General features: G+C 33.9%; 1 protein-coding gene across 2 annotated transcripts in view; it reads right to left on the bottom strand.

Moving 5' to 3' along the window:
* LOC145303570 (puromycin-sensitive aminopeptidase-like) overlaps positions 1-17,944 on the bottom strand; it is an 82,448-nt gene that overhangs the window by 21,832 nt on the left and 42,672 nt on the right. For both annotated transcript variants that reach the window (XM_080145083.1, XM_080145084.1), the window contains 6 exons: positions 17,353-17,449; positions 14,633-14,781; positions 12,734-12,898; positions 10,845-10,949; positions 6,049-6,204; positions 209-287 (listed from right to left, as the gene is read on the bottom strand). In XM_080145083.1, the coding sequence (XP_080001209.1) occupies positions 209-287; positions 6,049-6,204; positions 10,845-10,949; positions 12,734-12,898; positions 14,633-14,781; positions 17,353-17,449 (751 nt within the window). The remainder of the gene's footprint in view (positions 1-208; positions 288-6,048; positions 6,205-10,844; positions 10,950-12,733; positions 12,899-14,632; positions 14,782-17,352; positions 17,450-17,944) is intronic.

The raw sequence follows: 17,944 nt of genomic DNA, 5'->3' as shown, positions 1-17,944 counted from the left end.
GGTCAAGGGTATGTACATCTTACAGACTTTTCTTTGTTTTTTAATATGGGGGAATTCTGGACAAGAACAAATTGCATTTTTTTTTGCACTGCATCTTCAGGGATTAGGCGATTTCATCTTAAAAGAAAAAAGAGGTGAAGGGTGATAATATACACATGAACATCACATGCCTTATGGTACGATTGTTTTAATGAATCTGAAAACTTACCTTCTGATTTGCCATCAGCACAAAATTTTTTCTGTGACAATTTTAATATTCGTTTCTTTCCCTCTTTTGTTTCACTCACCTGGAAAGAAAGAAAAACATTCAAAAGAACTTTTCACTATAATAAAGAACAATGTGCATCTATTTGTAAATAAATATTAATCCTGTTACAAAACTATTTGTCCAGTAAATATAAGAAAGAATGCAAATCTATTTCTATAATGAGCCCCCCCCCTCTTTCTATACTAATTTATCAGTTTTTGGTTTTTATTTAGAATTTGACTTAAAAAAACAAAGATATAGAAAAGTCTTAATGATATACATAACTGACATGGAATGAAGAGATTCCAAAAATCATGTAAATTCAAACTTTACAATTTTTAGCAATTAATTATTTCAAATGCAACCAAATTCCTGATCATCAAATTCGGTTGTTCTTAAATTTTAACACATTTTAAAACAATATGGCAACTCCTGGCTCGTATCTCGCTTATCATAAAATTTGATTTTCTTACTTAAAAAAACCCCCCAAAAACCAAACTACTTGATCAATTTACATAATTTTTGGAATATGGCACCTTTATTCCATGAGGGGTATGTACATCATAAAATTTTGTCTGTATTTTTTAAGTCGAATTCTAAATAAGAACAGGTTTTCTTTTTAAGGTTTCTATGTCTTTATTAAACCATTTCACTTCTGCAAACTTCTTTGGTGTTAAGTTTAGCATCATTTTTCCTGATGTTTAGACCCCTCCCCACCACCACAATTTCCCAATAATCAAAGGAAGAAGATAAAAAAGCATGCAGGGTCCCCCTTCCACAAGTGAAAAATTTACTTTCACCATGACTAATGTTTGTGCAAAATTAAAAAAAAACCCAAAAAAACCCAAGGACTGTTTAGTGAGGAAATTGCGAATAAACAAATGGCTGAACGATTTTGACGCAACCAGAGTTATCCTGGAAAATTCTTGATACGAGAATGGGTGAGAGGGGGATAGGATGTATCATATAGATCCAATATCAAAATAAATTAAACTGTTAGATAATGAAGGAGAGCTAAGAGTCGTGGATGAGCCCCGATTTGTCAAAAATGTATTAAGTGGATATTTAATTTCAACAAAAGAAAAGTTTAATGGTTTTCATGGCGCTAATATTCAAGGGAGATGATTGCTAGAGTCATCAGAATTTTTTTTTGATAGTTAAATTCATTAATCATTAAAGATGATATATTGTGAGCATCAATATGTGCAAGGTAAACTCTTATTCTAATTTACTTAATCATCATGGTTGTTGTAAAATTTACAATTTAGATAATGTGCCCCTGAATTCGAACCTTGTATAAGAGTGTAAGATTGTGACGGTTATTTGTTCTTCAAGAGTGAAAAGTCTCCTTTATTTTTAAGAAATAATCTATACCTTCTAGCATGTAATAAAAAAAAAGGTACTTGTACAGTTTAATCAAGACATTAAAAAATGAAAATATCGAAAAAAAAAAAAAAAAAAAAAAGGTTATAATATACGTATCCGTTTTAAACTGAGGATCTCCAAAAAAAAAAAAAATTTTCTTAATTTGATCGAGTAGTTTTAAAAAAAAAATTTTTTTTTTTTTTACAGCGAAAAAACACATTATGAGAGCGCGTTAAAGTCAGCCATTATAGAATGTTTTGAACACACCACGGGGCGATAACAATGTAAAGCGCCAACACTTCCTCCTCATCTTTAATACTAACTTTTCTTCCTAAAAATCAACCCTTTTGCTCGGTATCATAACAAATTGTTTTTTCACTGTAAAAAAAAAAAAAAAAAAAAAAAAAAAAAACTACTTGATGAAATTAAGTGAAAATTTTTTTTGAGAAGTTTGTTCCATAACGGATACGTACAATATAACCTTTTTTTTTCCCCCCATATTTTCATTTTTTAATGTCTTGATTAAACTGTATAAGTACCAAATAAATAAATAAATAAAAAGCATGTACATAGAAGTTTGAATAAAAGCTTATTACCTAGTATTATAATAAACAATTAATTTTAAGAAATAGATTGCTGAAGAAGAGAAATGTTAAAACTAATTTTTTCATCAAGTCTGGAGGCTTATGTTTCTGTTTAGACGATTAAAGGAAACTATCTCCACATCAATTAGGTTGAGAAGCAAGTTTTTGTGGAATTTTTAATTTTGGTTTCAAATAATGTATTTTTCATTAGAATACCTTTACTTTATATATCATTTTAAAGAGCGTTTTGCTGCTCTCTCTAATCATTTAAATTACAATCGTTTTAGAACTATTGTCTTCTGTCCAGAATGTGTAATACCAGATGAAAAAAAAAAATCAAATTTGCATAATTTTCTTTTTTCAATTCAAACTAGGCTGAAAAACTGTTGAAACAGCTCGCGATATCAATGTGGCGTTTGGCCTAGGAACCATTACTGAACACCTACCATAATGATGGTTAAGAAATTTTGTGGCGGCAATGAGAGTCTTGAAGATGATGAGCGTAGTGATTGGCCATCGGATGTTGACACTGATCAATTAAGAGTTTTAGTCGAAGCCAATTCATGCACAACTGTTTGAGAACTTGCTTCTGAATTAGATGTAACATATATGACGATTTTCAACCACTTCAGAGAGATTGGAAAGGCAAAAAACTTGATAAATGAGTGCCTCATGAATTGAATGATAACCAAAAAAATGCCGCTATAAAATGTCACCTCTCCTTCTTTTTACGCAATAAGGGCCTATTTCTCGACCAGGTTGTAACTTGCGATGAAAAGCGAGTTCTTTAAAAAGTCCAATTCTCCCCCATGACAATGCCCGACTGCACGTTGCTAAAGCGACTCTGCAGAAGTTGAACAAATTAGGCTACAAAACTGCCTCATCTGCTATACTCTCCAGACCTCTCACCTACCAACTACCACTTTTTCAAGCATCTTTTTTTTTTTTACACAGTGATCACCACTTATCAAGGCCCGGAAGCCACTCAGGGATAAGGGTTATTGCAAGTACATTACGTTAGTGTGGAGATTTGATGAAGTGTTTACTTAAGGGGGCGGTTCATTAGGAATTTGTTAATGTTGGACTTGAAGACATCCAAGTTGTAGTCCGGTGGGAAGCAGGCGGACGGAACAGAGTTCCACAGGCGTGCAGTTCTAAGAAAGAAGCTTTGTTTATGGAATCCGCGTTTTGATTTAGGCACAGATATAGAGTGGGGGAAATTTTTCACAGTGGATATAGCTAGACGGGTGTTTTTCGTGAAAGATAGGCGAGGGGGGACTAGAGATTGGAATTCAGATGAGCACCTGCCATGGAAATAACGATAAAACAAGGATAGGCTCGCAACGTCTCTTCTGTGGGAGAGAGGTTGCAGGGTAGAGAAAAGGGCATCCCCCACTAAGCTACAAAGTCTATTTTGTACTCTATCAAGGCAAGATAGGATGTTTTTAGCAGCTCCTGCCCAGATATGGCAACAGTATTCCATCCTTGGATGTACTTGGCTTTTATATAGATAGAGAATTGCATCAGTAGTGAGATATCTTCTGGAGCGGTAGAAGGATCCCACCATCTTTCCAGCGACCTTGGCAACAGACTTGATGTACGTGTTCCATTTCAGATCAAGAGTAAAGGTCAAACCCAGAAGCTTGTCAAAACATGGGGCCTCACCCAGACGAGAGCCATCCATCACAATTGATGCCAGATGGGGATCAGAGCGTTGATGATATAAGGATAGGAGTTTAGTCTTGGATGCATTAAAGATAACCAGCCACATCTTCCCCCACTGAACCACGCGCTCGAGATCAGAGGAGAGAGAATCAGAGAGAACTGTCATTTACAGCCTTTGATGTGTTGTCGTAGATGGTCGTGTTATCAGCATAGATGTCAACGAATGATTTAAGTATGTGTTTAGGGAGGTCATTGATGTAAATCAGGAAGAGAGTTGGGCCCAGGATTGACCCCTGAGGGACTCCAGCATTTATATTGCAGGCCTCCGATTTTTGTCCATCAACCACTACTCTTATGATCCTATCGGAGAGAAATGATTTAATGATTGAGAAAACATTTCCAGTTATACCGTAGCTGGAAATCTTGTGAAGTAGACCCTTATGCCATACTTTGTCGAAGGCCTTTGATATGTCAAGAGCAGTTGCCCTAGAAAGGAAGCCTTTGTCAAGAGATTCACTACTCCTGTGGGATATAACCGTCAGCACATCTGCGGTAGATCTTGCAGAACGGAAACCATATTGTGTCACTAAGAAGGTTGTTCCGGCTGAGGTGGTTGACTATTTCTCTATTTAATATGGATTCCAGAAACTTACTCATAACACACAGGAGACTTATTGGTCTGTACTGAGAGGGAGATGACTTATCACCTGAATTCTTAAATACAGGGCAAACTGATGAGGTCTTCCAGGGAGTCGGAAAGCACTTCTCCTTAAGGCGGCGCTCAACAACTTTCTGCTTGAGAAATTCTTCAAAAACCTAAGTGATATCAAAAAGTCTTCAATGACTTCATCATCACCAGAACACAAGATTTTTTTATGTTACTGACACAAATACACTTGTTTTACGTTGGCAAAAGTGAATTGATTCTGATGGTGCTTATTTCGATCAATAAATTTTTGTTTGAGCCGAGATATATTCATCTGAATTTAAAAGTAAAAAAATGCAAGAACTTTCTTGTCAACCTGATAATAGTATTCTTAGCCAAAATAAGTATTTTTACAAAGGAAATGAAATGACTCATATGTGTAAAGAACTGAATACTGGAAAAGTTGGATGAAGACCCAAATTTTTTGCATGGAGCATTGTTGCTGCATCTGGGTTGGTGCACCAACCCTAACCCTTCTCCCTCTTTGCCTGCAAAAGAAATTTTAACCTAGTAGGTCCCTCACTCGCTGCCAAACTCCAGCCCCTAGCACACTGTTGCATCCCTGTGTTTGTTTTACAAATACTTCCACAAAAAAAAAAAAATGCTCCAATGAACTTACAGCACTTGCACCCTCCTTTAATGCAAATATCCCTGATCCACCAAATTAGCAAAAAACCACACACACCCCTTCTATGTAGAGGTTCCTAAATACAAAAAGATTTTTTATTCTAATAATACTTTTGAATCGCTTATCTTGGGAATTTCCTACATGTTCTCCCAGCAATACCAAGATGTAAAAGTTTTAATATAAAACAGACATCTTGCTTCTGAATGTTTGAGATGGGGATTAATTATTTGAATTCTTCGGACTACTATTCTCATCTTGAGTATTATTTTCACAATGCAAGGACCCATGGCATAATGGATAAAGTACTTAGTTAAATTCAGTGATAAGTTATACTATTCTGGAGGTTGAAGGTTCAATCCTCAGTGTAAGCAACATAAAAAAATACAACTGCAAATTACTTAGAACTTCTATCCGGTCATGGCTAACGAAATGAGAGCATGTTACTCCTGTGGATTAAATAAAGGGTTTAAAAATCTGTGCAGATTCCCAAGTTCAACAGAAAGATTCCTGATTTTGACAAGATACACCTGAGGAAGGTTGGAGGTTACATTGACTAAAACGTCATGAAAATAACACTCAAGATGAAAACAATAATCCGAAGAATCCAAATAATACAAAATATCTTGCGGCTTAACTACTCACTTAAGTTGCCCCACTCCCCTATATATCTGGCTCCTATCACAGTAGTCCTTACAATTCAGTGGCAATATGCTTTGTTTGAGGTAAATAAAAAAAATGATTTGTTACAATGCAATGCTATTTAAGTCTAACTTTAAGAATCTGACCAACTTGATTTAAATTATTAAGGAACAACGATAAAAGAAAAGAAAGGAAAACAATATAAAAATCTTACATTTACAACCGGGTATCCCATCTGTGATGTCCAAGTACTCATCACGGCTTCAATAGGCTTCCCACTGGCGGCTTCAAGACAATTCCATAGATCTTCTGTTGCTGCATTCTTGTACATAAACTTGGTTAAATATTGGTGCATTCCTTTTCGGAAATCCTAAAAATACCCAATCAGAAAGTGACATTTAATCTATTTATGTAAAGTTAGATATATGTGTGTATATACAAGAAAGTTAACACTTATAAAGGTCTGAAAGCCACTCAAGGATAAGAGATAATGAGTGTAAGACGACAAGTGAGACAACGGTGTAGTGATTGATAGTTTGATTATTTAAGGGGATAATTCAGCAATAATTTGTTTAGATTTGACTTGAAGATGACCATGTTGTAGTCAGCTGGAAAGCAGGACAGCAGAACAGTTCCACAAGCAGGCAGTTCTAGAAAAAAAACTTTGTTTATAAAATCTGCATTTAGATTTAAGCACAAACAGAGTGGGTGGGAGAATTAAACTACTTAATCAACCATTACAACTTTTGGAACACAGCTACTAGGCATAAGGATGGATAATATGGGCTATATTTAGTTTAATTTATCTTTATGCAAGGGAGGCCAAAAAAAAGAAAAAAAAGGTGTGTGTGTGTGTGCGTGTGAAAAGCCTTCATGAAAATTCAGATACATCCAATTTTTGTGAAGTTTTAACATTTCTAATTTTCAGTTTCTTTGGAGATTTTTATTTTTATTTTAAAAGGTTTTTAGGAGACATAATATTGATGCAATCTCTCATTTGAAAATTAAAATATTTCAGATTTGTATTAAATTTGATACATAGTCATTAAATGCCAAAACCTAGATTTCCTGAATTTCCATTTTTTCTTAAGATCCTTTAAGCTTAAGCCTTAAATTTTAGACATTTTCTAAAAGCAAAATCATCTAATAGATTTTGATCAAAATTTGAACAAGGATTCTATAGATAAGGTTCAGCAACATTCACATTGGTGGTTTCATACCAAAATAAGACAGTTTTGGGCATTCTGGTGCATCTAGTTTTCTATCAGTACAAGATTTAGTCCTGTGCAGTTCTAAGAAGTCCACCTTCCTCCCAGGCTTTATCTTCTTGCCTATTTGAGAAGAGGATAGTTTATTGCTCATCATTATATCATATGAATCCCAAAATTCTATTTTTGGCATTGGTTTCCTTGATACTTTTATAGTTAGAATTCTTTCAAGAAAGACATTGGGTACTTATGGGAGGGACCACAGGCAGGTTGCCAACATCCTAAGTGAAAATGATTTTTGTGGAACAAACTGAATTCAAACTTGGGAGACCCAGGTTGTTAGTCTGTGTTGTTAACTACTAGACCACTGTCAGCTCCTAGTCTACTGCTTACTGTATGAGGCGTCCATACCAAGAGATGCTCACAATTATGCATAACAGGTTCATCATTTCAATGGCTGCCATTTTCATGTTTTGGCTGTTGTACTCCAATTTCCACCAGGTCTCTTTTTGAACTGAACTTGAAATGGAGAGTAAAAAAATGGGGTTCTTATTTAGAATTTCACTTAAAAAAATCTCTCTCTCTCTCTCTCTCTATATATATATATATTAATACGCTTGTGTGTGTTATTTTGTGTGCCACACCCTCCCCCACGAGTGACTGTCGTTTAATTCGTAGACACTTTTGCTGATGACACAACCATCTATGGCAGCACATCAAAGACCGTAAATGATCAAGTTCCCTCTGATTCTATCTCCTCTGATCTTGAGCATGTGGTACAATGGGGGGGGGGGAGTAAGTGGTTACTTTTAATTCATCTAAAACCAAGCTTTAATCTTTACATCATCAATGCTCTGATCCTCATCTGACACCAATTGAAATGAATGGCTCTCGTCTTAGGAAGACTCCATGTTTTGACAAGCTTCTGGGTTTGACCTTTACTCCTGATCTAAAATGGAACATGTACATCAAATCTGTTGCCAAGGTCGCTGGGAAAATGGTGGAATCCTTCTATCGATCCAATAGATATCTACCTGCTGATGTAATTCTCTATCTATATAGGAGTCAGGTACGTCCAAGGATAGAGTATTGCTGTTACATCTGGGCAGGAGCTGCTAGGAAGACTTATCTTGCCTTGACAGAGTTCAGAATAGCCTTTGTAGCCTAGTGAAGGATGCCTATTTCTCTTCCCTGCAACCTCTTTCTCACAGAAGAGATGTTGCGAGTCTGTTTTATTGCAAGTGCTTGTTTGAGCTCCAATCTATGGTTCCTCATCGCCAAACATTCACAAGAAACACTCATCTGGCTGAAAACACTATCAATAATTTCCCCCACTTTTTATCTGTGCCTAAACCTAAACATAGATTCCATGAACAAAGCTTCTTTCTTAGAACTGCACACCTGTGGAACTCTCTTCCGTTTATCTGCTTTCCAGCTGACAACAATATGGCTGTCTTCAAGGCTAACGTAAACAAGTTCTTGATGAGCCGTTCCCTTTAATTTACACTTCTAACAATTACTATATTGCTCATTTGACCACTGTACACTCTTTAATCCTTATCCTTGAATGTCCTCTGGGTCTTGATAAGTGGTGATTCCTTTGTAAAAAAAAAGAAAAAAAAAAAAGGAAATTATTGCTATGACCTTCCACTTCTTGTAATAAATAATTTTACCAAGAATTCTAGACAAGTTTTAATTATAACTAAAGGAAGGTGATAATATACATAAAGTAAAAATTACAAAGAAAATGAAACAGTTCTTAAACGTCAAGGGAGGTAACTGCAGTCTATGATTTTGATAAAATAATTGTATTATATATTATTTTTCTTATTTGCTATTTATTTATTTTTAATCCTTTGAGATGAATAATTTGTATATTTATTTATTTATGGACTGTTTTTATTTATTTTTTTTTAATTCAATTTTCACCCACAACAAGGCACAGTACCACTTTGAAGTAGGGGGCTACTATCAGGGACATAAGTTGCAGGGGTATTATGAAGGGAGATGAGTAGAAAGATGTCTGTTCACATTACACTTGAACTTCTGCATGTCAGTACAGTTGGGAAAGCAGAATCCTGGAAAGGAGTTCCAAAGTCTAGTAGTTCTGGGGAAGAAACTATTGGAGTAGAAGGCCTTCTTGCACCTAGAGATCTGTGTGGAGAGGTGGGGTTTAGCTGTTTGTCGGGGGTATTTACGTCGAGGGGGTACAAGTGCTTGTAGTTCATCAGAGCATTCACCATTAAAGTACTTATAGAACAGGCAGAGGGATGCAACATTTCATCGATGGGACAGAGGCTGAAGCCTAGATGACAGTTCAGGACCGATCAGGTTGGCAACTCTCTTTTGAACCTTGTCTAAGAGTGAGAGACAAGTAACAGATACACCAGCCCAAATGTGACAACAGTACTCCATACAGGGGTGAATGGTGGCCTTATAGAGGTACAGGATATTTTCAGGTGTAAGTAGTTTTCTAGCATGGTAGAAAGAGCCTACCTTCTTCGCAGCGGTCCTGGCAATGTTCTCAATGTAATTGTTCCAACTCTTGTTTCCTGTGAACGTTAGGCCGAGGAGTTTAAAAGTAGTACTTTCAGATAATGAATCTTTGGCGATTGCTATTGGTGGTAGAGAAGGTTTCTCGTAATTATTGAAGGAAACAAGCTTAGTCTTGGCAGCATTGAATGTGACCATCCATTTTTGTCCCCATTCCACTACAGAATGGAAGTCATCCTCTAGAGTTTCTGCTGTTTCCTTAGATATGTGTTCATTTGTTTTCCCTTCGTGCCTGTTATAGAGCGTGGTGTCATCAGCAAATATACCCATCTCAGAAAAAATTTCATCAGGGAGGTCATTTATGAATATCAGGAATAATAAAGGTTCAAGGATAAACCCTGAGGTACTCCCGCATTTATATCATATTGTTTAGATGTACAACCGTCGAGGACAACTTGGATTTTTCTTCTACTTAAGGATTTAATTACATTATGCATTCTTCCAGTGATACCATGTTATCTAATTTTTCTTAGAAGACCATCGTGCCATACCCTGTCAAAAGCCTTCGATATATTGAGGGCTACCGCTCTACCCTCCCCTGTTCTGTCTAGTGAACAATATATACATTCAAAGATTACAGTTAGGATATCTGCTGTGGAACGGGCTTGCCTAAATGGTTTGTCGGTCAAGAGTTTAGACTAGAGCTTGATTAATTAAGGACTCAAATATTTTGGCGAAAAGTGAGAGGAGGCTAATGGGGTCAGTTCTTTCGCCAGAATTCTTGAAAACTGGTACCACAGAAGCGGTTTTCCAGCAATTAGGAAAGTAAGATTCGTTAAGGCATTTGTTGAAAAGTTTGTAGAGAACTGGAGCAACCTCAGCGGAGCATTTTTTTAATAGCACAGCCGGGATGAGATTGGGTTCACATGCTTTTGAGGTGTGTAGGCTTTTTATGATAACATGCACCTCCTCATCTTCATAGTTGTTGTGAAATAACAACTATGAAGATGAGGATAACAGTACACAAATAAAAAAAAATAATTGTAATCCGCCATTTCAAAATAGAAAATGGTGGACAGATGATATGTTTTTCTTTGTAAAAATAGTTCTAACAGAACTTTTATTTGATCATTTTTTTTTAAAGTTTTAGTGATGATAACATAGTTTATGATTTTGACATGAGTATGCAATAGTGTTTTTACCTAATGTACATTTTCTTTGAAATTCCATCATAATGCATAAGCACCAAAATAAAAATAAGAGGCGCCCAAAGGGAGATAATAAATGGAAAGCCACTATTTACACTTACATCGTCTTCAATATAGTTGTGTAACATACGAATGACCGAAGCTCCTTTACAGTAAGAAATGGCATCAAAGATTTCATCAACTTCAGATGGATGACCAACCGGAACCTGAAACGAAAAATTTGTTATTCATTTTCAAAAAGAAAACCGTCAAACTTTGAATCAAGTGTGTTTCTTGGATAATGAAAAACTTTTTTGTAACGCAAGTCCCAGTGTTCACGGCAAAATTAAGATTTTCTGTTTTCAAAGAGAACAGTCATAAGAATTAAAACGGCAAGAAAAGATAAAGAGGAAGAAAGAAAAAACAGAAAAAAAAAGAAAGAAAAAACGAAACAGAATTACCCCATATTAAAAAAAAAATTAAAATATTACATGCATGTCCCCATAATAGAATGAAAACATATTCCAAAAATAAAAATTGATTTATTGATTTTATTTTTAAATCATTTTTAAGCGATTAAAAGGGAATTCATAGGCTTTAAAATGTATATCTTACAAGTTTGAATTACTTAGTAATCGCCTTTGCTTTATTTCATTTTTTAGAATCGTTTTCAAAATGGAGGATAAGAGAGACGATCTTAGGTTATTTTAATTTTGATTTTATTTGAAAATAAAACTACTTGATCAATTTATGTGATTTTTGGAATGATATTTTGTTTCGTTATGGGTACTACATCATACAAAATTTTCTTTATTTTTGTTTTTTTAATATTGGATGAATTCTGGATAAAAACTAAGATAAAACAAGAAAAAGTAAAATACAGAAAAAAGAGAATGAGGGGGGAAAATAGAATCCTGTCAGATAGGAATGAAAAAAAAAAAAAAAAAAGTAAATTTCAGTGATTTGGTAAAAATGTTTTTTTCTTATTAAAAAAAAAAAAAAGTTCTATTCTCCAGAATTCAACCTATTTGAAAAACTAAAATACAGAAAAACTTTTATGATGTACAGAATGAAAATGTCATATTCCAAATATCCCATTTGATCAAATAGTTGAATAGTTAAAAAAATCAAATGTTATGAGTAAGCAAAAAGCAACAGTATTGCATTGCCATCTTAAAAAAAAAAAAAAAGTAAAAATAAAAAAGAAAAAAAGAAAAGAAAAGCAAAGCAGATAACTTCACACTAACTAAAACTTGCGAGATCAGCTATGTAATCAGCTTACATAATTTTTGGAATATGACATTTTCGTTCCATGACAGGTACGTACAAAGATTTTCCTATATCTTTTGTTTCTTTTATTTACGCTGAATCATGGCCTTGCACAAAAAAGTGTATTTTTACCAAAAAGTGAGGACATTGCAATTTAAGCAAAAATATTATTTTTCTGGATTAACCCCCCCCCCCCCCCAGAACTCACATTCTTGGTAAAAGTAAGTTTGGTGCTTAAGTAGAATTAAAAAAAATACAAGAAAATCTTTATGACGCATGTACTCATCGTGGAACCAACATGTCATATCCAAAAACTAATGTAAATTGATCAAGTAGTTTTTTTATTAACTAAGAAAATCAAAATATACAATTTTTTAGCAATTTTAATACTAATTATAAGGCTGATTTTGATCTTCATAGTTTGTATTGAGTTGTTTCCCTTTTATTTATACATCATAGCCAATCAAATCACTTAAGTCTCACTTCGTCATAATATTTGATTTTTTTAGTTAAAAAAAAACAAAAAAACACTAGATCAGTTTATGAGGTTTTTAAAATATGACATCTTCAGTTCATGACTAGTACATACATAAAGATTTTTTTCTATATATATATTTTTTTTTAAATGAGTAATTCTAACTAAGCACTGCATGTTTAAAAGACAATGCTAAGCTAAGATTTAAGCTAAGATTCCTATAGTCACATCTAAAACAAAAGTTAGATGACAAAAGATTGTAATTACCTCAATCGGATGACTCGTGTGAAGAGCGTCCAGTTTTAAAGCTGCTGCAAGGTCAGTGTTAACAAATTGAGTCCAAATCTCAAAATCTGGAAACAAGTTATCAACACAGAGATATTCAATCCAAGAAGCGAAACCTTCATTGAGCCACAAGTGGGTCCACCATTCCTGAAGGAGGGTTGAAAAAAAAATGTATAAACACTTTCAAATGCAAGGGTCAAAAGAGATGGAAATTCATTGTAAAAATTCAGACACCTCTAATTTTTTTTGGGGGGAGGGGGGGAGGGGAGAAAATTTTTTTCCAAATTTCAGTTTCTTTGGAGTATTTTAAATGCTTTTTACAAGGCATAATATGAGCACAGCCTCCTATTTGAACATTTTTTTCAAATCTGCATAAAATTTGCATAAAATTTGATACATTGTCATTCGACACCAATTAAGCAAAATTCGATAATTTTTAATTTCTTTCTAAAATCCCTTAAGCTTAAACCTTAAAAATTGTCTAGAATCAAAATTCATTATGAATTGAAATAAAAATTCTAGACATAAGGTTTATGATTGATTGGTTTTACGGCATATCAACCTATGTGGTCATTTAATACCAGAGTTTTCTTTTTTTTTCTATACATTAATAGTTATAGGTTTTATGTATGTATCTGGTATTCAGTGTATGTTTATATAGTTAAATAAGGTATTTTCTTTTTTCTTTTTTTTTTTTTTTTTTAATTTTGTTGAGTAACCCTGTTATCTTCAAATATTTGAGAAGGGTAGTTGAGTCTACATGAGTGAATATGTTCTTTACAGTGTTTTCATTATATAGATTCAGTCGGTTTGTTTTCAAGTCTCCACATCTTGTTAATATGTGATTTATTGTGTATGGTTCCTGGCAGGGTATGCAGAGTTGGGGCTTCTTTTTTTGAGTAGGTAAGAGTATGCTATAGAGGTATGACCTATTTGAAGTCTTGTTTTTATAACTTCCTCCTTTCTGGTCATTCTTTTGTTTGGTTTCTGTTTTCCTATGGTTTCCTTGATTTGGTAATAAAGATTCTAGACATAAGGTTTAAAATCATATCTTAATTTGATACTTCGTTTTAATAGCAAAATTTGGAATATTAAATTTCAAGTAAAACCAATGGCATCTACTTTATTTTCAGGTCATGATAATGAACATATCCAAAAATCATGAAAAACAATAAAGTAGAAAATTAATCTATAAAAGTGGATATGTCTGTACGTGTATGTGTGTGTGCCTGCCTGTCTGTGTACATTTCCCTACCAAATAACTGTCAATGTTCGGTCTACAGACTCGAAATTTGACATACGGGGTATTGAGATTTGAGAAAATCTTTTTAATTAGGTTTCGGCCAGAAATTTGGCTGTTAAGGGGTCAAAGTTCAATGACTTGACCTTTGAAAACTCTACCAAACTCCAACAAATTTGGGTCTAAACACTTGAAATTTTAGATATAGGTTACTTGGACATTGATCTAACTTCATAATTTGATTTGAGCCCAAAACAATAAATGCTAAGGGGTCATAAAATATGATACCTTTATGTAAATACGAACTGTAATATATCTCCGTGTGATAACCTGCTGTATAACATGTTAAGACGTCACTTTGATACGTGGCTATACAACATGACTCAATTTACACGTTTATATTATCCTCTCTTGGCTACTCCACAATTTAACAAGAGGAACAGATAAGTTGGGCAAAACCGTTTCATTCAAACAATTTTTCTCATCCGGGGACAAGTATTCTGTAAGTTCAATATAAAATCTTTTTAAAAATAGACAAATAATCTGTATATATATATATATATATATATATATATATATACACACACACACGCACATATATATATATATATTAGTGATATATCACATGGTGAATTGCTTACCATTGTAACAAGGTTCCCGAACCACATGTGCGCCAACTCATGGCCAACAACAAGTGCAACCAACTGGCGTGAAGAAGCAGAAGAATTCTTTGGATCGACAAGTAGGGCATTCTCTCTATATGTAACGAGGCCCCAATTTTCCATGGCACCTTAAAAAAAAAAACCGGAAAAAATGCCGACTATTATAGCATTCTAAGTAAGAAATGGTCAAAATTAGACATGTTAAAGAATAATTTTAGGTTTTGCTTTTAGAATAAATTAACATTAAATTAGCAAGATTTATTAAGACATATCGCCACTTGGACATAAGGGGCTACTATTTGGGACCATGTCTAGGAAAGATTAACAAGATATTGGTTTACATTACATTTAAACTTCTACATATTAGTACAGTCAGGGAAGCAGGTAGCAGGAAGGGAATTCCAAAGTCTCTTTAAAGGAAGAAACTATTAGAGTAGAAAGCTTTCTGGCATTTAGGAACTTCAACAGTGAAGAGGTATGATTTTGTTGCAAATAGGTTTGTCGTGGATATGTATGTCAAGGGGGCACAAGTGCAATGAGTTCATCAGAGCACATGCCATTAAAATATTTGTAAAACAGGCACAGAGATTCAACATTGCGGCGATGGGACAGGGGATTGGAGCTTAGTCGATGAAGTGGGACCTATTAGATTGAAAACTTTTTTGTGGACCCTATCCAAGAGGGAGAGGCTAGTGATAGATGCACCAGCCCAGATGTGGAAACAATACTCCATACAGGGGCGAATAGTGGCCTTGCAAAGGTACACAATACTCTCAGGTGTGAGTAGTCTTCTAGCTCGATAGAGAGAACCCACCATCTTTACAGCAGCCTTCTCAATGTATTTGTTTCAGTTCTTATTATGATGAATGTTTCATACAAAAAAAAAAAAATCACTTAATTTGATCAAGTAGTTTTTTTTTTTTTTTTTTTTTTTTTTTTGCAGAGAGAAATCAAATTTTAATGTGATCGATCAGGTAGCATTCATCTTGATTTTTCACTGACGAGGAGGGAGCGCCAAGGGAGATAACTCCAATCACCGCTTAAAGTTTGTCAAAATTTGAAGAGATTATTTTGAAACATGGGCAGAAGAAATACATAGATAAATATTTTAGTTTTTTTTTCATTTTTTTTTTTCACTTATTTTGAAAGAGTTGAAATGTCCTTTTTTATTTTTAATCCCTTTACATTTTATCCTTTGTTAATCAATTTTGCGTTTAAAGGCATCCCCTCTTTGTGCCTGTAAATAGGCAAATGATGATGATATGATTGATCTCATTAAAATTTGATTTTTGTCTGTAAAAGAAAAAAAAACAAAAAAAAAAAACTACTTGATCAAATTAAGTGAAATTTTTTTTGGGAGAACTTCATTCCAAGTATGTACAATATAACTTTTTCTTCAATATTTTCAATTTTTAACATCACGATTAAGCTGATTAATGTGCTTTATTTGTTTTATCCAGTGCTAAATTAATAGCTATTTCAACACTGTATATTGAGACCACATACACCAAGCCTTTTTCCACACTTTTTTATCAGCAAGAACTTGATACATGTAACTTGACTCATTTTTTTCATCCATTGCAGGATGATTCTTTGTTTTTGTTAAAAATGATAGATGGCTGTATTTATTTCAGTTTTGGGATGTCTTGAAAGATCTAGTATTATTTAGGCCAGGGGGAGTATTCGTGGGTGGGGGTCAGAGAAAACCTGTACATAATGGCAACCATGGGATTATTCCAATCTCATAAATGGGGACCACTGGATATAACTTAAAGCCAAAACATATTTTCTTTGCAATATTAATTAAATTATACCCATGCTACACAAGCTTTTAAAAGGATGTCTGTGCAGAAATAAGTTTTCAGCAAATTGGGAATCAAAAATAACTTTCATTTTATGTTGACACAGCATTTGTGTAAAACTAAGATCAATTTTAATCCCCAAATTTCAAGGTTGCTCTTCATTATTTTATGAAACTTGAATTGGAGTTTCAATTCTGTGAGAAATGGCTTTGTTAATGGAACATTCCAGTCTGCTTATATACCAACTTTCTTAGCGGTTAACGACACCAATTGGAAAACACTTTCAAACTCACACCTAACCCCTGTGCCAAGTTGATTTTTTTTTTTTTTTTTTTTTTTTTTTACACAGGCTATTTGAAATGATTTTGTAGTTAATTACTAAGCCACGATTAGTTTTAGATTATCCAAATCAAATATCTGCCGCACACAGTGAGTATCAATCAGGTACCATTAGAAAGAGTGATCTCATCTCTTGGACACATAATATCGAAAAATTAGAAAAAAAATTTTTCAATTATTTCATGTAGAAATGTAATTTTGTTTTAAAGTGGGTGGATCAGATAAAAATCTTAGTTTTGACACTGTTTGTTAATCATGTATATGCAAACGGACAATTTGCTTCATTTTAAAAAGATAAATTTGCATTGGTGACGTCTTGGTCCAATCAGTAGTGTTGAAAGTTTGCATCCACCACGCAACACTTTTTTATTCTTTTTTTTCTCTCTCCTATCTTTTAAAGTTCTCAATTTTCTTACGCGCACTCACCAAATGGCATTTCTTTCTTCTTTTAATAACACAATAAGATGGCACCCAAATCCGTTTTTTTTTTTTTTTTTTTTTTTTTTTTTTTTTTTTTTAATATTCTCAATCATCCCTCCCACTAGTAAATTTACTCACCAGAGAGAAAGTCTGGAATGGCGATTAAGTCAATTTTTGGCAGTGGATAAGCAATCTGAAAATATTCTTTGTAGAATGGCAGAGTTTTTACCGTTACCTAAAAAAAGAAAAAAAAGGAATTTGTCCATGAAAGATGGAAAAAAAAAAGAAAAAAAAGAAATTTGTCCATGAAAGATGAAAAAAGAACTTAAAAAAATGGGGAAAAAAAAAAGCCAATGAATGTAAAACTTAAAAAAAAAAAAAAATCAGAACCCCCCCCCCCAAAAAAAAAAACGACGGCGTTGCCCGGGTGTTTGGAGGTGTATGTAGGGCGGGGGGTGGGGGTGGACAAAGAATAAGCTAATTAATAACCCGTTTTAAACTTTAAAAAAAAAATCGGAAAAAAAAAAAAAAAAAACATAAAATAGCGAACGGATATAAAACTTCTTTAAAACAATCAAATAAACACCCCCCCCCCCCAATAAAAGGAAACAAAAAAACAAATTTAGTTTCACTTTATTTATATTAAAAAGCAGGACAAACAGGGGACAGAGCGAAATAGCGCTAATCTCATAAAAGTTGACGTGAATAAATCTAGAGGCGACGCACATTT

Source organism: Euprymna scolopes, chromosome 19 (assembly GCF_053919585.1).
Source record: "Euprymna scolopes isolate OS-2025 chromosome 19, ASM5391958v1, whole genome shotgun sequence".
In the NCBI taxonomy this organism is placed as follows: domain Eukaryota; kingdom Metazoa; phylum Mollusca; class Cephalopoda; order Sepiida; family Sepiolidae; genus Euprymna; species Euprymna scolopes.
The sequence above is the reverse complement of the archived record's forward strand: the minus strand, read 5'-3'. Positions and strand labels throughout refer to the sequence as shown.